The sequence below is a fragment of the Podarcis pityusensis genome (assembly GCF_964106645.2).
Source record: "Podarcis pityusensis genome assembly, chromosome: 10".
In the NCBI taxonomy this organism is placed as follows: domain Eukaryota; kingdom Metazoa; phylum Chordata; class Lepidosauria; order Squamata; family Lacertidae; genus Podarcis; species Podarcis pityusensis.
The window spans coordinates 26,359,270-26,386,645 of NC_138035.1; the positions used below are offsets into that span (position 1 = coordinate 26,359,270).

At 43.6% G+C, this 27,376-nt stretch overlaps 1 protein-coding gene across 3 annotated transcripts in view; it reads left to right on the forward strand.

Annotated features, from left to right (window-relative positions):
• The window catches only part of RFX4 (regulatory factor X4), a 64,159-nt gene that overhangs the window by 19,550 nt on the left and 17,233 nt on the right, over window positions 1-27,376 (forward strand). For 2 of the 3 annotated variants that reach the window (XM_080971698.1, XM_080971696.1), the window contains exons 2-9: window positions 4,909-4,995; window positions 9,036-9,096; window positions 14,183-14,306; window positions 18,597-18,658; window positions 21,559-21,772; window positions 23,076-23,153; window positions 24,531-24,694; window positions 26,306-26,406. In XM_080971698.1, coding sequence (XP_080827824.1) covers window positions 4,909-4,995; window positions 9,036-9,096; window positions 14,183-14,306; window positions 18,597-18,658; window positions 21,559-21,772; window positions 23,076-23,153; window positions 24,531-24,694; window positions 26,306-26,406 — 891 coding nt within the window. Of the gene's footprint in view, window positions 1-4,908; window positions 4,996-7,507; window positions 7,716-9,035; window positions 9,097-14,182; window positions 14,307-18,596; window positions 18,659-21,558; window positions 21,773-23,075; window positions 23,154-24,530; window positions 24,695-26,305; window positions 26,407-27,376 lie in introns of those variants that run through there. The other variant, XM_080971697.1, reaches the window with a different exon arrangement.

Sequence of the window (27,376 nt, forward strand, 5' to 3'; positions counted from 1 at the left end):
CTTCTTACCGCATCTATGTGGTTGGTGCTTCGTATCATGATCCTTTTGTGTGCAACGGCTCATTGTGCACATTGACTACTGGAGTAGTGAACTTCTTGCTACCTCCAAGCCACTGCCAGGAGTGTTTTGTGGTCTGCATGATGAGAAGGCACATCAGAGTGCTGAATGCAGCCGGTTCCCTCAGGCAGCCTGAGCTGTACTGATTTCTGTAGAACAGGGATCGGTTTTTTTCACCAGTCTGAGGGCCACATTCCTTCTTGGGAAGCCACCTGGGGGCTGCATACCAGTGATGGACAGGCCAGAGACAAAAACTGGGTGGTGAAATTTACCTTTCTTACCTTTGAATGGTAAGCAACATTTCAGCTATGCAAAGGTCAAAGACTTCTGCAGGCATCCACACCATACACTCGTCTTTCCATCTTCCACCCAGGCAAGAAGTGCCAGGAGGCTTTGGTGTAGTTTGGGGAAAGGGAACATGGACTGGAACAGGGTGTGACATGGAGATTCAGCTCTTGGGCCTGAGGTTCCCCACTGCTGCTGTAGAATTTACAGGGACCTGCTAACTTCCTCTAGGACTCCTGGGAACTGTGGCTTGTTAAGGATGCTGAGAGTTGTTAGGAGACCCCTATTTCCCTCAGAGAATTACAGTTCCCAAAGTGGTACAGTGGAACCTCGGTTGTCAAACACTTTGGATGTCGAATGTTTTGGCTTTCGAACGCCAACAATCTGGAAGTGAACGCTTCCGTTTTCGAATGTACCTCGGAAGTCGAATGGCTTCCAAGGCACATTTCTCCATTTTTTCAGTGGATTTTACTGAGCGGCAATTGCGCCTCGGTTGTTGAACGTTTTGAAAGTTGAACGGTCTTCCAGAGTTGATTATGTTCAACAACCGAGGTTCCACTATATAACTATTAATTCTTTTTCACAGGGAACTCTGGGAATTGTACCTCTCTGAGGAGAATAAGTGTCTCCTAACAATTCTCAGCACCCTAAACAAACCACAGCTCCCAGGATTCTTTGAGAGAAGACATCACTGTTTAAAGTGATATGATACTTCTTTAAATGGATGGTTAGAATGTGGCCTTTGTCTGAATTATGTCCCCATGCAACCATGGTGCCAGTTGGCTTTGTAACCAGGATCTGCATAATGCGCACATCAGAGAAAAGAAAGACCACATGAACCTCTAGCGAACCCCTTGGCCTTGTTTGCTGACAGTGACGGATAGTGTGTGCACCCAGCCCATTCACAATAACATTCTGGGACTGTTCCTGCTTCCTTAAAAGAGTTGATCTGTTTTGCCTGTGGAGGAATCCTGTGCCTTTAACCAAATTTGGACTGCTGCTCCGTAATGTAATGTAACGTAACATGGCAATGTACAGAAGAAGGCAACAGGTGGCAGTTAACCCTGTAGCCTTGGCAACCATGACAATAATTAGCAGGGGGTGGAAGAGTGAATAATGTGCTGGCTGGGGGGAAAGGAAAGAAGAGGCAACAGAGCTAGAACCCAAGGAAGAATATGTTGGTTTCATATATGAGACTGAGACTTCCTATGTGACATTGTCACCATGCCCTGAGAGAAATTCATTAGGTGCAGTGCTTAAGCTCTGCAGCTGTCCATTCTGTCTTTACTGGGGCCCTTGTCCCAGTACCATATTGGATATGGTACTGCTGCTCATCAATATTATAAAAAGGGTTTTTTGTAGTAGAGGGAGGGAACCTAAGCTATGAATTCTAGGGGTAATGGAACTTTTTGTAACTTCAATGGAACTTTGGATGGAACCAGCTGATGAAGCCTTCCATCTTTTGGAGGATAGTATAGTTAGACCAGACATGGCAGAAATTTAGAGGGGGTGAAAAGCAAATGGGCAGCCATGACCTTCTGGGCTGTATACTTGGAAAGGGGGGAGATCTTCCATTTGATTGCCTAGGTGATAGACAAAGTAGTATACAATCCGAAAAAAGACAGATTATCAGATTGAGTTTTGCCCTTTAAAAATGACTGTATTTTCAAAAATGATAGTCAAAGCATCTTGTTCACGTCACTTCATCGGCAGTTTACTATGGCTTGTAATAAAGCCAAAAAAGCAATCTTTAGTTAGAATGGAGTGTTGTCTATATCTTTCCGCCACCCAGGCTAGATAACTGCACCTTGATGTTGAATGACATGTGCGTACTTCTCTGCGGCTAAATCCCACTGAGTATGCGTAGGAATGGGGTACATCCCATTCCAGGCTGGAGCCTGCAGAAGTGTACTATCCAAGGACAGCAGAAGGTCACAGATGGTCAGGACCATAGACAGCTCACTGTGGAGCTGCTTATGGTTACAAGTCAGGCTAGATGCAAACCAAAAGAAGCTAAGAACTTACTACTCCAGCAGCTATTCAAAGTGGACCAGTTCCGAGGGAGCCTTGGGCAAGGGGGCCTCTATCCCCGTCAGTTCCCACCTTGCCCCTGTCCAAGATGAGCTGCATCGGAGCCCAGAAGCATACTGGCGAAATGGTGGCAGCTTCAAATGCAGCTACTTTGCCCAGTGCTTCTCTTCAAAGTGCTGGCCACCCAAAAATATATTTTAAAAATTTAAAGGGATGTTGGCAACTGGCACCAGCCACCATCAGGCCCAATGCTGAGACAAATGCTGGGATGCACTGTGGCCCTGGCCATGGGAGTGCATGCCAGCTTTATTAGTGATAATCTGCTTTGTTTGTATCAAAGTGTTTTTGGTGTTGCTCAGGGTTGCTCCAAAATGGATCCATTAATTAGTCAGCCTGTATGTCCGTTTAGCCCAGTACCCTCTGCTTGAACAGGATCCCCCTTTCACCTGCTTCTACAATACCTTTTAACTGGGGAGACTAGTGGTTGCAACCCTCCCCAGTCAAAGCTTGTGCTCTCGTACTGAGCGACAATCCCTCCCTTAAAAAGAAACCCCCTTATACTATTGTCATACTAGGAACTATGGTTTCTCCAAATCCCTGGTATGGGCAGTTTGAAAGACGATCAAACAAATTCATGAAGATAATAGATCTAGAGTGGCTGTTAGTCATGGTCACTAAATAGGATTGAAGCCCCGTCGCAGCAGTCCAGGATTGGAAGCAGTGTACTCCTAAATGCCAGGTGCTGGGAGTAAATAACTGGGAATAGCTATTACTATCATTCCCTGCCTACAAACTGCCTAGAGGTGTCTGACTGGCTGGAATGATGGACTCTCTAACCTTGGGATGTTCTAATGATGAAGGTGAACTGGCCCATGGTTTTGCCTAGTCATGTAACTCTGTGTGCACACACATGCATGTACACAATCTTGTGTGAGAGAGTATGTGTACATGTGTGAGTGAGCTATCTCCCCCCCCCCCTTTTTTTTAACTGGATGGTTTTAATGAGAACACAACCCTCCTGCAACGAGGTGAGCGGAAGTAGACCGGATGGCATGCCTTTGTATTGAAGAGAGTAATTTTTTCATTTACTAGTGTCTGTGTTTCTTGCTTCCTCCTGTCTGTTTTGGGAAGTTGCCAACCACTTTGCTATCTCCTGTCAGTGATGGATTGAGGCTGAAAATGGGTAAACAAAGCTTGCATTTTGCAAGCATAGATAGGCACATGTTGGGAACTGCCTTAGGCTGAGTTAGACAACTGGGTCCATCAAGTTCAGTACTGCCCACACTGACTGTGGCAGCAGTTTTCTGGGACATTAAGCAGAGGACATTCCCAGTCCTGCCTGGGGCTACCAAGGATTGAACATGGAACTGTCTGCATGCAAAACATGTGCTTCCTGGCTGGCTGTTTGTGAGACATGCCAACCCCAATTTACCCATATAAGCCTAATTAAAGATGGAGATGGGGAGTGGAGTTTCCCACTACCCAACATTTTATCCCATGCGTGTGGCTTGTTCCTTTTTTTGAGGTGGATCACAGGCTTCTGTAATGAGGTAAACTTGTAAGTGTCATGTATGGAGTGTTAGATCCCATTTTCAGACTTTTATAATAATACGGTGTCTTGAGTTGAACCATGTTCCTGTCAGATTCTAACTTGTAGGCTAATATTAAGCACCGTAACAATTTCCAGAGAGAAATGTAGAATTTTTCTATTTTTAGACCCTTCTAGTAATGTTGGTTCATATATTACCAAATGGAATTTTTTAAGTAACCTAACAGTTCTGACAACTCCCTGAGAAGGGTTAGTTGCAAGTGGTTTTATACCAATAATGGCATGTGCTGGAGTCTCTGTGTTTTATAAAATATACACCAAATGTAATATACACCAGAGATTTTCCTTAAGATAATTTGCATGGCACCCTGGCACCACCCCTCTTGAACATCGGTGTAATAGCATTTGGTATATCTCAAATAAGTAGAAAAGGTGACCCAGTAATATCAGGTTCTGAGAGGGCAAAAAAGGATTAATCTTCTGCTGAGTGACAAGTATTTATTATCTGCACAAATAAACGGTGTCATCTCAAACTGTAAAAATGGGGAATTTGTGACTCAAGATAGTTACATAGGCTACAAATGCTGGCACCTAGTCCTACAGTTTTTGTTCAATTCCTCATTGTAATCTGGGGAAGCACTTTGGGGCTCCTCAGTTCACCTTTTGTGGCCCATATTGGAAAAGAAAGGAAGAGCCGGGGCTTTTTTTTCCCAGCCGGAACTCACCAGAACTCAGTTCTGGCACCTTTCAGGTTGGCGCCATTGCCATTATAAGAGAACAAGGGAGGTGTTCATGATGAGTTCTTCTGGTACCATAAGTTTCTAGAAAAATGGCACTGGGAAGAGCAAACTATTGATACACATACACTTGTTTGGTTTGTAACTGATAACATTATTTACTGTATAATAGTGAAAGAAAAGGTTTGTCGTTCATGGGAAACATCCTGCCTTTTTTTAAAAAAAAAAAACTTCTTTGTTGTTTTGCAGAGAGTTGGATTGAAAGATGTCTCAGTGAAAGTGAAAACAAACGTTATTCCAGTCATACATCTCTGGGGAATGTTTCTAATGATGAAAGTAAGTATATGTCATTTTCAGTAGACTTGTATCTCCAGAAAGGACCCAAAAGCTGTAGTGTCCAATGTTGGAATTCTGCCTGGGTCAGAGGAATGTGCCACAAGCGTAGGCACCGGCAGATATTCCTGTCGACCTCCCCGCGTCTCCCAACCTCTGCTGATAAGCAGGCGAGGTCCGGCGATTCTTCTCAGATGTATGAGAGGAACACACCGTTCTTCCTCTCTCCCCTTTGGTGTCCCCAGGGAGGGGAAAGAAGCAGACAGAAAACTATTTACATCATTTATTTCTGCCTCTTACATCAGTACAGAGAATCATGTCTGCACTCAACAACAGCAAGGAGAAACTCCTCCCATGTACATCCAGTACGGGTCATATGACACACACACACTGAGCTAACATCCGGTGCTCAGTACAGAATGGACTGCCCCTTTGTTTCCATGGCAACAGTCACAAACATCCTGTTTGGCTTTCCAGCCACAAGCAGCTGGCTGAGCTGCTAGAGCCTTTGCTTGCTGCAGCATTGGTGCTTTATGGTAACATCCAATTGCATCCATACATCTGATTGGGGCCATAGTTAGGATAAAATGACTGGCGTTGCTACCTAGAACACAGCATTATTTTATTTAAACAGTTTATAGGCCAGAGTTCTCCGGGAGACTTTAGTCATGTTTTACACCATTAACCTAATGTACTATAATGCCATTTTAAACAGTCAAAGCTTCCCCCTCCAAAAAATTTGGGAGCTGTAGTTTAATAAGGGTACTGATAATTGTTAGGAAACTCTTGTTCCCTCCTCAGAACTACAGTGCCCAGAGTTCTCTGTGAAGAGGGATTGATTGTTAAACCACTCCGGCAATCGTTGCCCTGAGAGGGGAACAGGGGTCTCCTAACAGTTCTTTGCACTCTTAACAAACAACAGCTTCCAGAATGCTTTTGGGGGGAAACCCATGATTGTTTATAGTGGTATCATAGTGCTTTCCAGTGTAAAGTGTGAATGTGGCCAACGATATATGCAACGTGTTGTGTGTGTCTTTTGTCTTTTAGCTTAGTATTGTAACTGTTTTCTTTCCTGATACCACCGTTGAGTACTTATTTGCTCCTAAGTAATTCCAACTGAATTCTGTGATGCTTACTCCCAAGTCACTGTACATGGCGTTATAGCTTTAGTGGTGTGTGCATGAAGCTGAGATGAGGCAATATATTAAGAGAAAATGGACAAACTGTAATTTATTTATTTTAAAAAGGGCAGGGTCTTGAATCTGCTTCTTGCAACTATCTCGAGAGCCAGTTCACATCTGCATGTGCAACAGTTGATGACTCACTGCAGAATGTGAACACTCCAATAAGAAGGATGGACTTTAAGGCAATTTGAAAGTAGATATGAGCATTTTGTCTGTGGCACTGTCTCTGCAATGGCTCTTATTCACCATCTGTGATGGCTCATAGAAGACACATGTTTCTTACAGTCATTACGGGTGGGGGCAGGTGAGACTTCCAGAATGGTCTCGGTAAAGTCTCTCTGAATGCAATCCTATGCATATCTACTCAGAAGTAGACTGATTCCAGGGTGGCTTAGTCCCTGGTATATGGCTGTGTTTACATTTCCTAAGAGGATAAGGTTATCAGTGACTACTAGCTATGATGACTATGTACTAGGAGGCATTATGCTACTTGCTGGGAATCATGGTGGAAAGAATGCTGTTGCCATAGGCATCTGATCAGTGAGAATAGGATGTTGAACTAGATGGGCCTTTGGCCTGATCCAGCAGAGCTCTTCTTGTGTTCTTCTGAAAGGATATGACAACTGAGGGTTTTTAGGGTTTTTTTGAGGGGCGTGGAGTGACAATACTGCATCAAGCTTTGCTAATTCATAGAACTCACTGCCTCAAGATGTGGTGGAGGCCACTGACTTAGATGGCTTTGAAAGTGGAGGATAGTTAATGGAGAATAAGGCTCTCAGTTGCTACTAGCCATTATTATTTTATTATTATTATTATTATTATTATTATTTATTAGTCCATGCCCTCCATGCCCACAGACAGTGTACAAATGAATAGTAGCTGGGGAGCAACAATGGAAAGAGGGCAATGGTCTCCCCATCCTGCTTGTGTTTTAATACTTCTAGGTTTAATACAGTGTTAAGTACTTAATCGAGTTAAGTACTTAATTCGTTCCGGAGGTCCGTTCTTAACCTGAAACTGTTCTTAACCTGAAGCACCACTTTAGCTAATGGGGCCTGCCGCTGCGCCGCTGCCACGCAGTTTCTGTTCTCATCCTGAGGTAAAGTTCTTAAGCTGAGGTACTACTTTTGGGTTAGCGGAGTCTGTAACCTAAAGCATATGTAACCCGAGGTACCACTGTACTAGGTTTGTAGGTTTAGTACTTCTAGCTGTTACGTGGCCACTGGGTGCAGCCTGCTGGCCAGCTTGGATGATGTCAAGACCTCTGTGAGGTAGTTTGATACACTCTACCTCACGTTTGTTAAGCTGATGTCAACCCACTGTCCTTTGTGATATCATTGGCTCAGCAGTCTTAGCTCACTGAGCCCGATTTTAAGGTGCCGGCCTCTGTGAAGATTTTCAACCGGGTAATTCCAGTTTGATACATGTTAATGACAAAGCCCCAGTCAAGTGAAACAGCCTTTTACTCCTCGATGGCTGTAAATGGAAAAGGAAAGCTAGCCATGAGGGAAGGGGATCAGATGCACCAATCAGAACCAGGTAACACCACTGTTCTGCCTCTGTAGCTCCTTCTCTCTTGCCACAGTACTTCTGTGAGGAAGGAAGGGGCCAATGTTTGTTCATCAAACCCATCGTTAGGCTTCATAGGCCTCAGGAGGAGGCGGACCATTGCATCACAACCACCCCTTCAGCATCTGACCCACACACTCTTTGGGTGGACTCACCTCACCCATATATTAAATGGGAGAGGAATGGAACCCTCATATTGCCTGTGAACAAAATAAAATACTATCTGAAGAGTAAAAAAAAACAGAGAATAACCTGATATTTTCTCAGTGGTCCCATAGCCTTCTGACAAGGGGCTGAATCCATCGCAATGTCTGCCTAATACCAAATCAGACTGATTGCCCAGTTCACCCATTATTGTCTACTCTGACTGGTAGCTCCATCGGGATTTTTCTGGGGATCCCTATCTTTGAAATAAATTCTATTGTGCCTGTTACACCTTTACAAGCTCAGTTCTCAGAGAGAAGGTGATGGTATCTTTCGCTTACAGCTGTTGTTACCATCATATTAATTGATTAATTTCTAAATATAGGCCATCTACCTCTCTACATTGTTCATTTCAAAGAACAGGTATGACAAAGCCCCTAGCTGAAGTGACTTACATTCCAAAATAAGGGGAAACAATGGAGGAAGGGGGAAATGGAGGAAGGGGGAAGCAGGAGATGAGTATATGATTATCTTGAATACTTGTACTTTGGTTCAGTTACAATAAGGTGTAGGGAGTGACACTAAGCTCCAGGTCAGCCTTTGCTGGTACCCTCCAGATGTTTTAGACTGCAATTCCTTTGGTTAGCAAAGTCACACAAATAACACAAATGGAATCCAGATAGAAAAGTCTTGAAAACACTAGAATCTCCTAAAACGGTATAATTTTAGGAGAAGCAAACAGAGATGTTTTGTCTTTCTTACTTCGGGCCTTGTACATTTCAGGATGACATTCAACCAAATGCACAGAGGAGAATCTCTCAGAACTATATAGCCAATCAGGGTACATGCTGCCTCAGTGCATCAAGGCAGAAACACTCAAGGAGGATGGAAAGTAGGGCTGGTGAAGGGAATGTGGCCAGGGAGAGTTCCGAGGGCCAGATAAGAGAGCCCCAGGGAGGCTCTGCAGCCCTGTGTTAAACAAACTACATGCTGATTCACACTGACTCCCGCTATACTATGCAACTTTCAGAGTTTATCCTGGAAAGCGTGAGATTTTATGTACAATGGTTAATCCTGCATCCCCCTTGTTGGTGCTTTAGTGGTTTGACTGAAAGTCTTTTCTCTCGTATTGTTTTCTCGCAACAGATGAGGAGAAAGAGAATAACAGAGCATCCAAACCACATTCCACTCCAGCTACTCTGCAATGGTAAGATTTTTATTATTGTTTTTAAAGGATAAGATGTGAGCCTTTTGTATTTCCAGGCTACCTACATCGGGACTCAGAAAAGCAAATGCAACTGAAAGGACGATAAGAAAAGAAAGGATAAATGAAGATGAATGTAATTGAAATCTTAGAGGAGGTATGGGGAACCTCTGGTCCTCCAAATGTTGCTGAACTAGAACTCCCATCATCCTGGGAGTTGTAGTTCAACAACGCCTGGAAGGCTAAAGAGTCCCCACACCTGGCTTACGGTAAACACTAGTCCGAAAGCCAGACAAGAACTTTCTCTCTCTCTCTCCATCAAGAACAGAACAGGAAATTCCTTACTCCACCCAGATACAACTAATGCCATCTAAACCACTTAAAAGCACTATCCACACCATGTTCAGGGCAGCCTTCCCCAACCTGGTGCCCTCCAGATGTTTCAGTTTTCAGCATCCACCAGCCCCAGCCAGTATAGCCATATTGGTTTGGGCTATTGGTGGGAATTATAGTCAGAAACATCTGGCGATCGAGGAAGACTGGTCTGTGGTGAACACAACTCCTGCCTCTCTCTAATAACCAGCAAAACTGACATAAGCCAGGAAACTCCTCATTTCTGAAGGCCGGGGCACCCAGAAAAGGCCCTCCAAAAAGAATTTTATAAGTGAGTAGGGTTATATGGGCAAAAGTAGTCCTCTGAGACCCCACCCTCAAGCTGCACTAACAGACTGCTAGCAGTTTCTACATATTCAAACATCACTTGTCTTTTTTCCCCTTTTTCTTTTTTTGTTAAATTTGATTTCCCCCACTGACTAGTGCTTCCAGTTATCCGACACCCATACAGGAAAAACAGGGCTTCTGCGTCAGTCTCTCCCGTAATTTGATGGAGTCTGGAGATAGCTTGTTAGCCAGGACATCACCCCTAATTAGATCATAGAGCTCTGCTCCCAAAAGAAAACAAGCAAATACTGGCAGCAGTATTATTTGAAGCATTTTGTTAGCATCCACAGTCTTGGAGGTTATTGGCCAGTCCCTAAACCCCTGGGATCCTTGGCTCTGTCAAAATGCACCCATTGTTTACTATTGCATCCCAGATGTCTGAAAGGGGCAAAGCCTATATTATATAGTCCAGTCGACTCTCCTCACCAATGCAACTGCCTCTTGCTATTTCCTCTTTCCTGCGGTCCCTGTTCTGGCTTGTTGCCACCAAACTCTACAACCTTCATTTAGGACCCATGTTGGTATAGTTTGTTCCTAGTTGCTCCATCCTCAATCCTAGTTTCTCAATCCTGACAAGCCTGTTGTGTCGGGTTGATCACAAGTAGGGTTCTTGGGTCTGGCCCAGAACCTCTAGGCCTGAGGTGCCACCTTTGGGTCTTTGAGCCAGGTACAAAATATCTGGGCTGTAGGACCTGCTATGGAGGAAGAAGGGAGGGAAGGAAGGAAGGAAGGAAGGAAGGAAGGAAAGAAGGAAAGAAGGTGAAAGAGTACTACTACATACCACACTAACTCCTTTTCCCTTCCTAATTTGCCACCATAGCTCCATGAATTCCCTTTTATTCTTCCAGGCAAATTGAATGCCACAATCTCCCTGGGAGCAGAGGATGTGTGGAACAGTGGAGGCAGAAGTTGCAAAGGGAAGAGGAAAGGCAGAGTAGTGTCGTGGTGGTGGTGGCAGCAGCAGCAGTGTGGCTGCTGCATTTGGGACCAGCTGACATATGTGAGCAGCAGCTTGGGTGCTCTGCCTGCTACATATTTCAGTACTCTGGCCTGTCCTGCTGTGCCGCATTTCAGGTTGTTTGGCCAATGCAGATGGGGCCCAGCTAACTAGGTCAGTGGAAGTGGGAGCAGAGGACTGTGGGTGGTGATGGTGGAGGTGTTAAGGAGAAGGGAAGGGAAAGGAATTGAGATTGTACATGTTTGCATGGATATAAGCACGAGAGAGGGATGTGATAACTATATATATTGTTGATTTGCTTATGCCTTGGCTTTGAATTGTCTTCATGGGTTGAGTGGATCTGAAGCATATAGTTTGGTTCGCTTCCTTGAGTGATGTTCTGGGCATGGTATTTTGAACTGGCTGCCATGGATTAACTGGATCTGGAACTTTGTTCATTTTTTAAAATCTGTTTTGCATGGGTTTTTGTTTTCTGCAAGGATTCATTGGTTGTTTTGCAGCAGGACTTGCTTGTCTGAGTCACCCATTTTTATATTTGGCTTTATGATGTTTGACACCATTGGAATCCAGGATGTATTAAACTGATCTGGATTGGCCTGAATACAATAAATGTATATTGTGATGACAAAAGAAATAGCTGCATACGTTGGACTAACAGAGTGTTTCTCCTGGACACAAAGACCATTTGTGATTAAATTATGCAACTCCTGTGAACACTTAAAATGATTGTGCAATATTTCTGCATCTTGATGTATTCTTATATTCTCCTAAAGTCAGTGGCTTTTTTCTTTAGTAAAGATTTCCAAAGAGAAGAGAAGGTGTAATAGAAATGTAAAACCAGTGAAGTAAGCCCCATTCTTCACCTTCATAATATGAGATGGCCGCTTGCCTTTTATGGTGGGCGGTGTTGGGGCCAGGCATCCGGGCCCCCAGAGTGATATGGCAGGGGACAGAGATTGACGTCCTCCTTGTGCCGTCCCGGCCACATCACCAGCGCTGGGCGGGGCGATGGCTGGAGGTGGTCCTGCCATCCAGTCAGCGCTGGTAGGGGGCATGGCCACGGGAAATTTAAACCGTGGCACAGCCGGGGAGGGGGCCCTCCTCTCTCACCCTTCGCCGGGCAAAGTAAAACCACTGTAAAACCAGTGAAGTAAGCCCCATTCTTCACCTTCATAATACAAGATATGCTGTAATGCTATGAGTAGCCTCAAAATCTTATTGCGAGAGCTCATATTGCTTTATAAGGACATTCCTCTACTACTTATAGAGATAATAGTCAAAGTTCATTATCTTTACACAATACTGTAGGCTAGAGCTGAATTCAACTTATGATGAAGGTTCCCTCCCCCCCTTTTTTTATGAGGAGGCAAAAAATTGAAAGACATTCTGCAAGGTTGGATTTTTGATCATTAAAAAAAGAGTTCAGGTATAATGGAACATTGTCCAGTGTCAAACTAATGACTCCCTGTGAAAGACAGAGAGGGGAAAAGGAAGAAAGGAGAGGGGAAATTCATCAAATATATGATGAAGAGAAATAATTAACACGGCCTTTCTATCCTGTCTTGGTCAGAGAAACTGACATGCCAATTAGCAGTTATAGCATACAAGCAAAGTCTCTGCGCTTTGAAAAGAGGTTTTGTTGAGGTCCATGAATTTGGGGAAAGATGCAGAGATGATATTCCCATTGAAAGAAAGGAAGCATGGCTGCGGCGCCCTTATTGAGTCTATTCATACCACCAAATATCTTATTGAAATAGTTTGCAGAGACAAATTACCACCATAACTTGAAGATAAGGGAGAAAATTCCTAAAACCAGTTAGCAGGACATAAATTAGTGTCTTCAAGATAGGTTGCTGCTTAGTAGGTTTGTGCTTAAACAGCTAACTTAGTATTTAAAGAGAGGTGTTTATTTTCAAATCCAGGTCTGTTGAACTAATATTATATTGTTATGAGTATGGGGAGCAGTTAGGGTGCATCCTTGATCCCTTTCTAATTCCTGGAAGAGCCAGGCTAGCTTCCTGTTGAGGTAATGGGCCTTTAAGGAAGCAAAGGGAGTGGCTCTATGCTAGATGGCAAATGGGTGGGCTCCCCACCCTTCAGTTGGCTAGTAGTTAGAAAGACAAAGGCCAGAGTTGAAACTTGTGTGTGTTTGTAAGCTGGAAGTTGGAGCGAGAAGCAGATTGAAATCTGTGAGGGGAGGGAAAGATATGCTTGCTTTCTGCTTGCATCCAAGGCTGTGGCTGTGGGTGAAACAAGACCCTTTATTTGGGGTGCTAATGCTGGGAACCAGCGGACCAGATCCAGATGTGTCCAGTCCTCCACAGGCCTCATTGAGGGGTCAGCAGGGCTGTGATTCTTTTCCAGGCATCTGACACCGTACATGATATCAGATGTGGGGAAAGTGGGCATGGCTCACCAAAAAAACAGCTTTGTGGGCCACCTTTCAGGGCCAGGCAGAAGACTGCTTTACTATTAGTGATGAACTAACACCAGTGCCCCACTGACTAGTGCAAGAATACAAGGGGCTGAATCCAGCTCCCCACTTCTTCCTTAAACAGATAATTGGTGCTGTCAGAACAGACAGCACCAACCTGCTTGAGTTGAAGGTAGGTCAGTTCAGTCAAGGCATCCAGAGCTTCCTGCATGCACACCTTGGTGCTGCTTTTAAATGATAAGAGATAAATATATGCATGTTACACATGTTTAGTTATTACCATGCAAACTGAAATATAAAAAGGGCATTCTTGAGAGGCGACTGCATTTCTTGTTTTCACTGCAACAGGCTCACAGTGCAATCCAGTGCATGCCTACTCAATGCTACCGAGTTCACAGGAAGTTCCCACAGGAAGCTATGTACAGGATAGCAGCCTAAATCTTTTGGCACCTTAAAATTTATTGTGGCATAAGCTTTTGTGCGAAGGTCACATACAGAGTATGGCAGAACAATATTTTACTGCTTGGTTTGGTCTCTGGTTGCATTCCTTTCACTCAAGATACGGCATATCAGAAAATAGTTATAAAGTGCTGAAGGGCATTTTAATGTTTGACTGCCTTTAAATGTGTGAAAATGTTTTATTTCAGCCTTTGGATCCTTAATTACTTAGTATTCTAGTGATGTAAGACATTTTGAAGTGTTACTGACTGCAAGAATTTGTGGCACATTGCAGCATCACCGTTGATTTTCATCTATATTAGTATTATTTATATATTAATAGAATTGATGATGGTGTTGGTGTGCAAAGTATGCTGTATTTCAGTACAGAATAAATAGAACACATTTGGCTAATTTTTATGAATGAAAAAACAATGTCCTAGCATAGGGGCTGGCCCTTCAGTCTGCAGATTTGGAAGTTGAAATACAGAGCAGCCAACCTATTTGTAGTTTTCCATTGTTCGATCATTGTTTTTAAGGCTGGAGGAGAACTACGAAATCGCAGAAGGTGTCTGCATTCCTCGCAGCGCCCTTTATATGCACTATTTGGACTTCTGCGAGAAAAACGACACACAGCCAGTCAATGCTGCCAGCTTTGGAAAGGTGAGTGTCAACCAAACCTCACTTCAAGTGGGGTTTTGGGAATCTGAAATAATAATAGCTGTGAAATATACAAACTGTCAGGAGAAAAACAGTAGAGGGAGGAGATTCCTTTTGATGTTTTCGATGGGAGGCAGTGCCGTGATTGGATTATTAGTAGCATCAGTTTAAGAAACGTTTTGTTGAGCGTGAGACTTAAAAGTCAAAAAGTAGCTGAGTGAATTTGACTAGTGTTAATGAATTGTGTCACCAGAAAGAGAGTGCATGTGATGGTCTTCTATTCCAGATACAGTCACCATGAATGACAGTATTGGCCTCCATTTGCTCTATACACTTAAAGCAGTACCATACCAGTCATGGCTTCCCCCAGAGAATCATGGGAACTTTACTTCGTTAAGGGTGCTGCAAGTTGTGAGGAGACCCCTGTTCCTCTCACAGAGCTACAATTCTTAACAGTCAACCCCTCTTCCCAGGGAACTTTGGGAACTGTACCTCTGCGAGGGATGACTGTTTTGTATTGTTTCGGAAAGTAAAAAAAAATGCCAAATTTGACTTTAAATGCAAACTGAATTGAATTTCTTCCCCATCCCTGCTCACAAAACACAACACTCATTCCACTTAACGTGTGCATGTCTCACCTGGATTCTACAGTACATTTACACAAAACATACCATACCTGCTGCCCATACAGGCAGCCCTGCTTAGGGAAGCTTTTAATGACTGATGTTTTAATGTATTTTTAATCTTTTGTTGGAAGCCGCCCAGAGTGGCTGGGGAAACCCAGCCAGATGGGCGGGGTATAAATATATTATTATTATTATTATTATTATTATTATTATTATTATTAGTCACTCATCCCTTTCTATTCCCACACAACCCCCCCATCCACCAGTACAGCCAGTCACCAAACAGTATCGGCACCTACTTCTTCCACTCCACAAAATATACTGCAAAAACATCTTCATAGCAATGCCACCGTTGCATGAATCTTTTTTCTTTTTTCTTCCCCGTTCATAATGTGAGAAAAACAGCCTATATCTATCGGTGCTGGGCTGTGGCTAGCGCAAGTGTAGCTTTAAGAGAGATCCAGGATTTTATTTTATTTTATTTTATTTTTTTAAATCATCTGGAAGGTCACCAAAGGTGCATTTTAGTACACAGATAATTTTTTTTGCTAAAGCCCTCTTGATTTGCTGGGGTTGAAACACTGGAAGTGTAAAGAAACATGTTGGGTTTTGTTTGTTTCTGGTACTTCCGAAAGCGTGTTAAAGTGAGCTGGGATGTTTCATTTTGCTTTAGGTCTGTTGAGGTAATATTCTGCTTTGGGAGTACGTCCTGAATGACAACATGCACCCCTCCCCGCCCCCACAAAAAAGCCCAGAAAATGCTTTTTTTCCCACAGCCCCTAGGAACCCCCATCCCCGTCTGCACAAACTGAAAGAGAGAGGGGTGGGATTAATGTGTAATTAAAGAGAATTTGGAAGGCTGAGATGTTGCGGAATGTTAGATCAGTAGCTGGAACAGCATGTGGTGTTCTTTAGGTAGGCTTCATTGAACCCGCACAAAAAAGAGAGGGAGAAAGAGAGGCAGCTTGCCTGTCTGCTCATTTATCAAATAGCTAGCCTGAACTTTCACAGCTCAACAAAAGTGTTTTTCTGTTTGCTGATTTTTTTCTCTCTTTGCTCCAGAAAATAAACCAGAAAGGCTAGTGAAATCCACGCTTCTGTAACATGTGTGGACCATTCTGGATAAGACTAATGAACCAATGCCAGGGTGGCTTCCTGTTATGAGAGGAAAAAAATAATAAGTAGTAAAATCAGAGGGAGGGTGGAAATTGTATGTAAATGGTGTTGTGTGATTTCCCCCCCCCCCCCCGATTTTTGCACAGCAGCTGCGATCCAATTGTACATCACAAAATTTGGGTTGTGGGCACTTTGCCGCCATGATGGCATTTGCAACAAGAAGGGTTAAAAGCCAATGGAGGCAACAGATTATTTTAATCAGTTGCACGGATCTAAAATTAAAAAATGAACATAGTTTAGGAAGCATCTATATTTATTTTTGTAATCTTAATTCCCTGTTTGAAACGTGGGATGGATTCTTTTTCATGCTTAACACATCTTGGCAAAATAATACTTTCCACTATTGATTTTTACCTCTTTACTACTTGTGGGGCCCTTGCTTCAACTGCAGTCTTGCCATCCATGCTAGAACTTAATAGGGATAGATCTTCCTCCAGGTTGATGTTCTCAGTAAATTGACAAGTATGTCCCATTTAAAATTCTGCTCCATTATTTTCAGTAAATATGGATGGGTTGTTGAGCACGGGGGAATTTCAAAATGTGGGAAATAGAATCATTGCAGGCAAAATAACACAACAAGTATCTCCTCTGTAAGAAGAATCTGCAATCAAGCTAATTTGAATAATAATTACAGGCCATCTACATGATTTGCATATTATGAGAATGAAACTGGGATATATCAGAGGAAGTATATGGGTGTTTTGCCCAAGTTTAAAAGATTGGTACCAGCCCTTGAAAATTTTTGCTATATGTACTTAACATTTTTGCTCAGTAGTATCCATTTATCAAAACTATTGAAAAATTCTTAAGTCACGTGAAATATTTAGCCCTCAACTAAATATTCCTCAAATAGGATTCTTTAAGTGCACCTTCCAAAGGTCTCGTGCACTGTAAATAAACTTTTCCTTGTACGTCGCTGTCATGCCTGCTGCAAGATGAAATGAAAATTGACATTAAACGTGTTGGGTTCATTTGCCACACAGTCGTGTGAAAAAATGTGTCAGATATTTTGATGTTTGTAGCTTTAAATGATTCCACCCCCAGTAAAATTAGTTTCAAAAACCAAAATCATACTGGCTTCAGCCTTACAAATCTTTAGCAGTTATTTTATCTGTCACATTTTCAAACCTATTTTTGCAACCACCTGGGACTACAAAAAGCAAATAAACAAAAGGGACACTCAGGATTCTAAGGGTGCTTTTTAGCCAGAAGTGTTACTAAGGGCTGCCCAGCAACCCATAAGATAAAGGGGCACAGTACGAATCTGCCTGCAGATAATAACTGGTTCCTAGGCCAGTGTGGTGTAGTGGTTAAGAGCGGTAGACTCGTAATCTGGTGAACCGGGTTCGCTTCCTCGCTCCTCCACGTGCAGCTGCTGGGTGACCTTGGGCCATTCACACTTCTCTGAAGTGTCTCAGCCCCACTCACCTCACAGAGTGTTTGTTGTGGGGGAGGAAGGGAAAGGAGAATGTTAGCCGCTAAGAGAATCCTTAGGGGGAGTGAAAGGCGGGATATCAAATCCAAACTCCTCCTAGGTGGAACAGTGACTGCACATGAAGCACCCTCCATACACCCCATGCAAGAAAATTTATATTTGAAGTACTTTCTGTTCAGCCCACCTATGTTGGCACTACAACGACAGGAGAAGCAACTGTCTGGATAGGCTCACCTGAACATGCTTCTGAATTTGCCTTAGATTTGAGATTTTCCTTGCAGCCCATTCACACAATATGCATTCTGGAGGTACACTGCTGGTATCCCATGTATATTTGTAGGGATGCACGAGGAAACTAATAATTGTCTTCCAGGATCAGACCAAAGGTCCATCACTCTGTCTTCCATACAACTAGCCATTGAGGTGCTCCCAAGTAGGCAGGGCTGGCATCAGCAGTTGGCATCCCTGGTTACCTGTTCAGGCCGGCGCTCCAGTGTGAGGCTTTGGAGCCTCCTGGTCCTGTTTCTGCTCCTCCTCCTTGCTATTTCTGCCTGTTTGGCTGCCATTTTTTCAGCAAAGGAACCTGCAGCAACTCTTAATAAATGGTGCATTCCTTGCCCTACCATTGAGGCATGTGCTCTTACATACACTGCCCCACACTGGAAGCAAGGGACAGGGGCAACTATACAGCTACCAGAGCTACCAGGTGTTAAAGACCCACCTGCTAACCATGTTGGAGTGGTTAGTTGCTGATGCTGTTGTTTTATCTGTTTTAATTATTGATGCATTGTTTTATTGAACTTTATTTGTTCTTTTAACTTTCTTGGTTATTCACCCTGGGTTTCTTTGGATGAAGCAGGGAGGTTATAAATGTATTTACATAAATAAACAAAATCAAAATATTTGTATACTCTTGTTGCGGGTCTGAGTCAAAGACTGTGTTTTTAAGTTTCCAGCCTGTTTTACCTTTGCCCCCCCCCCCCCAATAATCCATTGCTAAATTCTGAGCAGAGGGCTTTGTTTTTTAACTTGTTAACTCATGAATATTATTTGCAGATAATAAGGCAGCAATTTCCGCAGTTAACAACAAGAAGACTTGGAACCAGAGGCCAGTCAAAGTAAGCAATAATGTGTGTTTCATAGTCACGGAAAGGCTAAGTATGGTCGTAGGTTATTCACTGGGAGCCTTTTTGTAATATGGCTTTTGGTGTGTGTTGAAGGGAGAAACACCAAACAAATCTGACCTTCTTTAGGTCCAGTAAAGGGCACTGGCTCTTTTGTTCGATATGCTTTGTTCTGTGGAATCAGCAGTGCTACTGAGAGTCTGATATGCAACAGAGCGACGGAGCTCCTAAACTTCTAATAGTTGCAGAGAAGAGATTGTTTTAGCAGCAACCAAAACTCTTTTCCTCTCCAAGGCTGTTCAAGGTGTAGAAACCCTGCCTTCTGCTGCAGTGGGTCACCTTGGACTCAGATTTGGGCGGAAAGAATGCCAGGGTTTTACAATTCGCAAAAGATAACAAGATGCTTGCTTTCTCTTCATCAGAAGAAGAGATCAGTGGCCATCTTTCCAGTTTGTGCATGGGTGTGTCTGGATGCTTCCAGATTGGGAGGGGCCTTAATACTGTAAATGGGTCGTCCATATATGACAAACAGGTCGTTGGCAGCAGGCTCTTTAATTGGATTTTCCTGGTTTATCAGATTAAATTGGAGGGGGATATAGACTGGGATTTTTATGCCAACAACATGGTGTGGGTGGGAAAGAAATGCAATTCAGTTTGCATTTAAAGGTAAACCTAACTTATTCACACTTTCTGAAACACTGTGCAAACCAAAACACAGCCAGTCTTTGGAATTCACATTTTTCCAAATTAGCAGTGCACTTCTCCAGCCGAGTAATGTGTATAAAATGCATATACTAAGTTACAGGGTCACATAAATATGCATATATTTGTGAAAATATCATAGAGAAATGCATTATATTAGGCAAAAGTTCCATACAAAAATGTGTATAGTTGGAGGAATTTGTACTAAAATGCTGTTGGCTTTTTTATGAGGATTAAAAAACAAACGCACAAACTTTTGTGGAAATGTGGACTAAATTTAAGATGGGGGGGGGGGACTGGGAGAAATCAAAGTGGACATGATGGCCCATCCCTTGTATGGATGCTGTGAAAAACGTTAGCACATGAGAAGCACCCATCTCACAAGAAGCATCCGTCTGGAAGCACCCCATGTCACAACCGGGATAACATATATGGGCTTTTTAAATTCCCCCAAAGCAGCCGGAGGAAGGACAGCTGCAGCTTCTCCCTCTCCTGTAATCTACCCTCTCCCCTGCCTGCTGGTTGGTACAACTGGAGTCCTCCCAGCAGACAAGGGAGTGGGCAGAATATGGCAGGTGAGAGGAGTAGCAGGTAAGAGAAGCTGTGTCCCTCCCTGTATTGGATATGTAAAGCTATATTTCATATTTCATACTCTCTAGATTGTTATTAAACTGCCTTCCTTCCATCCAACCTCAGACATGGAGGGAAGGCTGTAGCTTTGCAGTTTTTGCTTTTCCATTCACACTTGATGCTTGTTCTGGACTGGAGGTACGCTAGAATCAATACCAGCTCCTCTCTTGTGCTTTATCAGCTGCCTGACATCCAGAGATAGAGGAGGTCAAGTTTTTTCTAATGCTTCTCTCACCAGGCCAACCTGGCAAGGAAAACCTGGCTTTGCTGCCACATGTAAGCTGAACAGGCAGGTGCAGCCACTCACAGGTCCCTGATTTCTGCCCCCACCTATTTCTCACAACCACACATTTCATTTTAACATGTGCACCGATAGGGTTTGTATGAATGTTTGCTGGCTGCCCGAAAAGGAGTGGGGACCCAAGGCCTTTCCTGGAGGGCATCAGGAAGAAGCTCCAGGTGCACCGAGGCGCAGTATTTCAGGACGATGCAAGTTGCAGGAGGTTGAACTAGATGACCCTCCCAACTCTACAGTTAATGGGATGCGGGTGGCGCTGTGGTCTAAACCACTGAGCCTCTTAGGCTTGCCAATCATAAGGTCGGCAGTTCGAATCCATGCGACGGGGTGAGCTCCCATTGCTCGGTCCCAGCTCCTGCCAACCTAGCAGTTCAAAAGCACATCAGTGCAAGTAGATAAATAGGTACTGCTGTGGTGGGAAGGTAAATGGTGTTTCCATGCGCTCTGGTTTCCGTCATGGTGTTCCCTTGCACCAGAAGCACTTTATTTATGCTGTCCACATGACCCAGAAAGCTGTCTGTGGACAAATACCGGCTCCCTCGGCCTGAAAGCGAGATGAGCGCCGCAACCCCATAGTCTCCTTTGATTGGACTTAACCGTTCAGGGGTCCTTTACCTTTTTCTTTGATTCTATGATGTGGTGTGGACAAGGAGCACAAAAAGAAATGAAACACTGGCCCTCTTGTTTAATGCAGTGCCCTGCTGCCATGGGGAAGGGGTAGCCAATGTTTTGCTCTGCAGATGTTGCTGGACTTGCCTTCCATAATCCATGATTATTGGTCACGTTGTCTGGGGCTGATGGGGGGTTTGAGTCTAACAACATCTGGAGGCCCCACTTTGGCTACCCCTGCCATAAGTGGCTTTGTGAGACGCTGCCAGAAGCCATTCTCTCATGGCTGTTCTTTGTATCCTCCTAAGTAACTGTATAGACCGTTTACCAGGAACTAAAGGGAGGTCTGTACATCTGTGGCTTAGTTTGCACTAAGCATCTGGACAGGAGGCTTCCTTGGGCAGGAGGCAAAAGCACTGGGCTCTTCCACATTTGGCAGCCCTTAGGATACTTCTCCAGCTGGACTGGACTGTGAATTGCTTTGAACATTGCAATTACATTCCATTGCTGGATTTTCACTCGTGCATCAACTTGTAAATTGGCGTAAAATCTGCTTCGTTCGCAGTTTCCTTTTTAAAAACCATACTGAGTGAATAACTCCTTTCTGAGGGTCCCCACCCCCTCCCGCTAACAAATGTGTATTTCAACATTTCAGGTACCATTACTATGGGATTGCAGTAAAAGAAAGCTCCCAGTATTATGACGTGATGTATTCTAAGAAAGGAGCAGCCTGGGTCAATGAAACAGGAAAAAAAGAAGTCACCAAACAGACAGTGGCGTATTCACCACGATCCAAACTGGGGACGTTGCTGCCAGAGTTTCCAAATGTCAAAGATCTAAATCTGCCAGCCAGCTTGCCAGAGGAGAAGGTGACTCTAGTGAAATAGTCTCTGGCTTGCCTTCCCCCCACCCCCTTTTGCTCCTCTGTTGAGGAATGGTTGGTCTATTTTATGGGGGGAGGGTCACCCTTTGAAAAGAGTGAGTTTAAGGATGCTCTGACTTTATTTAGGGGGGGGGGGCTTAACTGCTCGCTGCGCCAGAAACAAGTATACCACCCTCCTTATCTTAAAGTGTTTGTTTTCCAATGTATATGTGGCAGGATGCTTGCCAATCTAGACATCATGTGGGAGATCTGTGGCTATGTCTCCCAACATGACTTACTTGGTTTAATAACCAACCACAGGGAGCGGAGGAGGTATGTAGCTCAAGGCCAAAGGGCAGGGCGTTAATTCCCTCCTGCCTATGCCATTTCCTTGACTTAAATTGCAACCCCATCACTTATCTCCCACATCATGTCTAGTTGGGCAAGTCAGTGATTGTGAAAAAATACATATATATATGTGTGTGATCCTTTTGATCATAAGGATAGATAGAGATAGGTAGGTAGGTAGGTAGGTAGATATAGCAGATATCCCATGGTTTTGTTTTTTTTATCTGGAGGAGGAGAAAGAGCCCCATATCGATATATTTCCAGCACTCATCCTGTCTGCAAACGGAAGCCCATTTTGCCAGAGAATATTATGGGCCAAAGTGGCAGAACCTCAGGCAGCTTCAAAGAGACAGTTTGCTTTGATGAGGTCCAAAGCCCAACTGGACCCTCTCAGGCTCTGCTCATGTGCTGGGGTACACAGAGTTTTGAATGGGCCGCTCTTGCAACCTGGGCCCTAGCCTAGTTTTCTGTCACTTCTCCATTAGTTTCTCACTGGCTATGTTCCATATATTGGTCAGTATAATTGGGAGAAATCTAATACAAGAGTCTTAGGCTTAGAGTTGTCTAGCTAAAGGTCTCCAGCTCAAGGCGTTTCTCTCTGTGTGACTTGGGCCTTCCACAGTCTGTGCCCCCAGCCCTCCTGACTCAGCCAGACCCTCACTCTCTGTGTCACAGGGAAGGATCTTAGCTCAGTGGGAGAGCACCTGCTTAGCATGCACAAGGGCCCAGAATCAATCCCTGGAATTTCCAAGTAGGGTTGGAAATGTCTCATGTCTGAAAGAGAGACAGCAGCTGCCAATCAGTGTGGACAATACTGAGCTAGATGGAGCAGCTCAGTATAAGGCAGCCACTACCTGTTTTCCTAATGGCCAAGTCGTTGCCTGGAGTCATGGCCATGATGATCTTAGATTATTGCTATGAAAAGAATATCTTTTAAAAATATTGTTTCCCTCCCTTGCCAGGTGTCCACTTTTATTATGATGTACAGAACACACTGTCAGAGGATACTCGACACTGTAATAAGAGCCAACTTTGACGAGGTTTGTAGGAAAATAATAATTAAAAGTTTCATGGGCAACAGAGTAGCCATCTGTATTGTACTTGTAGATAGTGGGGAAGCCTCTGGTATTTATTGTTGGCTGAGCTGCTGTGATGGTTTAAAATGCCGAATTTCAAACACGGACCTGGTTGCACATCATGGTAAGCCACAGTTTGTTTTGAGCCATGGTTTAATCATGAACATGCCTCCCACTGCCGCAAGGGCCTCCACACAGCTTCTCCCCCTCCCCATGTGGCTCCTACATGGTTCAAATAAGCCATGATATGGCTTATCATGTTGTCTAAAGCAGCTTGTTTGCTTCAAACAAAACCACAAGTGGTAAGCCAGAAATAAACCAAGGGACGTTCACAATTAAACAGTGGTCTAAGATAAACAGTGGCTTACTGTGATGTGAGGATGAGGCCATTCTCAACTACAGAATCTTCTCCCTCCCAGTCAGCCCACCTGACCAGTATCTGTGCACCAGTATCAACACATTTTCCTAGAGGAGGCTCTGTTTAAAGGTGTGAGAGATACTGTTTGCACAGGTCTGATGCAAACTCTTTAACACAGGATTAGCCATTGTGGAGCCCTCCAGATGTTGTTGGGCTACACCTGTTGTCAACGCTGACCATTGCAATGCTGGCTGGGGCTAATGAGAATTGGAGTCCAACAACATCTGGAATCTATGTTGGCTACCTCTACCTAAACAGTTTGGGATCAGATTACATAAGGGATCACCTTGCCTCATACATTTGACCACTTTGACCTGTGGAACTTACACTTTTACAAGTGCCACATAATGTTCTTCATTTGTATGTATGTTTGGGGTTGTTTTTTTAAAGTTTTGTGGATTTTCGCTGCATTTTATCTACAGATTTAATATGCATGCTGCTTAGAGAGCTCTTTGACTAAGTGGCTTCTGAGTCTTTGTAAATAAATGAAATGCAATAAAAAATAGTCTGCGGCTGACAGCTGCACACGTGGGATGAGATAAACTGGGGGTGGGGGTGAGTCTGATAGCTGTTTCTCTGTACCCTGAGTTCAACTACCTTCCTGCTGTGAAGTGATGTTATTGGTAGTGGTCAGCGGAGTAACAACACTTAACCTGACCTCCCATTGCTGATGTCATCAAGGAAGAAGGAGAGGTGTGAGGGGACCACAAGGTTGGTGCTGTGCAAACGCATTGGGGTATGTGTGTCTGATCAGCTCCACTGGTGCATTTGCACTGCACTGACCTCTCTTGTCACCTTGCCCCTCTCCAAGTAAGGGCCACCACCCCGCCCTGCTGACCGCTAGTGGATGTTGCTTGGTTATCTAGGCAATAAAAAAAATATTACCAGCTCCATTTCTTCCTTATGTCTTGGCACACCTCTAGGTTCAAAGTTTTCTTCTGCACTTTTGGCAAGGGATGCCACCTCACATGCTTCCTGTATTGGGTTCTTCCACAGTAGTAAACATTGTTGGAGTTTGTGATTCAATATTGTACAAAGCTATTTCCGGAGTCTTGATGCCAACGGTGTTGCAGGCATTACCTGATAGGTGAGTCTGTTCTGATAGGCCAGTCTGTATGTGCATCTGTGCTCATACACATGTCTTTGAGTCAAAGAATGTTGCACTTGCACAATGTTTAATAAAGAGGCTTTCCAGAAGTGGCTCGTCCCGTGGGTCACAGCTGTAGGGTCATTGCTGCTTGACATTTTCCAGGAGGGGAAGGGGTGAGGTGGTAGAATGCTGGATTGGTGGTGGGATACTGGATTTGCCCACACCGTGCTGACCTCCCAGCTGCATAGCTGCTCTGCTTTTTGGTAAGTGATGCCGCTACTGGGAAGCTGGCATTGCAGCTCCAGCCCACTGTGTGAGCAGCTTCTGGGGAAGTGTTGGTGCTGACCTTTAAAGCCCTAAACGGCCTCGGTCCAGTATACCTGAAGGAGCGTCTCCACCTCCATCATTCTGCCCGGACACTGAGGTCCAGCGCCGAGGGCCTTCTGGCGGTTCCCTCGCTGCGAGAAGCCAAGTTACAGGGAACCAGGCAGAGGGCCTTCTCGGTAGTGGCACCCGCCCTGTGGAACGCCCTCCCACCAGATGTCAAAGAGAAAAATAACTACCAAACTTTTAGAAGACATCTAAAGGCAGCCCTGTTTAGGGAAGGTTTTAATGTTTAATAGGTTATTGTATTTTAGTGTTTTGTTGGAAGCCGCCCAGAGTGGCTGGGGGGGACCCAGCCAGATGGGCGGGGTATAAATAATAAATTATTATTATTATTATTATTATTATTATTATTATTATTTATTTATTAGGGAAACATACATTTATAAATAACATTAGCATTATTATAAAGAGCCACCCAAATGTATCTGATACAGTATGTTGTTTCGGACTGAGTTCAAAGGGGAAGGAGGGGAAAGGTGAAAGTTGCACATACGGGAACATAGGGCAGAATAGCCTGGAAGAAACAACAACCTTTATATTCTGTGCAGATTTCACAAGCAAGATAGTTATATGTTTTAAATACTAAACACCTGCATGTTTGAACTACAGTGGTACCTCGCAAGACAAATGCCTCGCAAGACGAAAAACGCGCAAGACGAAAGAGTTTTTCGTTTTTTGAGTTGCTTCGCAAGACGAATTTTCCTATGGGCTTGCTTCGCAAGACGAAAAACGAAAACGTCTTGCAAGTTTGTTTCCTTTTTCTTAAAACCATTAATACCCTATGGGAAACCGTGCTTCGCAAGACGAAAAATTCGCAAGACGAAAAAACTCGCAGAACGAATTAATTTCGTCTTGCGAGGCACCACTGTACCCTGTTTCTGTCTTTGACTATTCTGACAAACTACTTGCCTTCCTTCCTTCAAGAATGAGTAGAGTTGATCGATGTTTTGTGTGCTTTTGTGTACACTTCAGATTGCTCTTGTTTTGCAACACATTCTGGGTACAAACCTATACATGCATATTCAGAAGGAGCAAGTCTCACTGAGTTCAGTGGGGCTCCCCCAACCCTGTTAATTGTGTATGGGACTGCAGCATCAATAACTTAAAAGGTCATTGGGGCAAAGGGTAGATTAGGTGAGCCATTAGTTTCTCATGGCTGCAGGCATGAATGCAGAGAAAGAGGTTCAGCATAGATTTCTGAAGTGGTACTTTCCTTTTCAGCTTGACACAGGTGATACGCAAGTTTGCCAAACAACTGGACGAGTGGCTAAAAGTGGCTCTTCATGACTTGCCGGAAAACCTACGAAATATCAAATTTGAGCGTATGTATTGTATAATTTCTTACTTTGGTCAGGAAAACAACATGGTGTTACCTGTTATTGGTAACAAACATAGAAAATATTTCCCCCCCAAAAAAATTCTGTTCCTTTTGGCGGGAGTTCCTTGCTCATTCATCTTTACATCATTTCATCAGACCATATGCCATCCCACATCAGCACAAGTGCCCAAATACTTATTTATTTCCATTTATGAATCACTTCTTGGAAAATACCTTGAAGGGATTTAACAATTTAAAAAATCAACAATAAAAAAATGCAAAAAGTTCATAAACAATTTTAAACATTTCATTTGAAAAACCATTTCAAATTTGACACAAGCTGGGGTAAAAAAATAAATCCACATAAAAGGCTTGTTGAAAAAATAAAGTTTTCTGAAAGCGCCAAAAATGCAATAGAGATGGTGGCTATATGATATGAAACAGGAGTTCCAAAGGGAAGGTTCTTCCATGCTAAGGGCCAAATTCCAGCATTGTATAGGATAGATTTGAAGGAGTTCCTTTCTTACAGAGCACAGTAATCACGAACCCTCCAACATTTCTCCGATGAAAATAGGGACGTCCCATTCCATAATGATAATTTTACTATTTATACCCCACACATTTTACTGAGTTGCCCCAGCCACTCTGGGCAGCTTCCAACATATACAAAAACATAATAAAACATTAAACCTTAAACAAACTTCCGCATATAGGATTGCCTTCGGATAGCTCAGGGATTGGATAACTCCATACCCTCCAACATTTCTCCAGTGAAAATAGGGACATCCTAAGGAAAAGTGGGACATTCCGGGATCAAATCAGAAACCGGGATGGCTTCTCTAAATTAGGGATGTCCCTGGAAAATAGGGGCCCTTGGAGGGTCTGTGATCAGTCGGGTATATAAGGGGTGTGATAATCTTTTAGGTATAACACTTGGCACAGCACTGAGTCAAAATTAACTGATAATTCCTTTT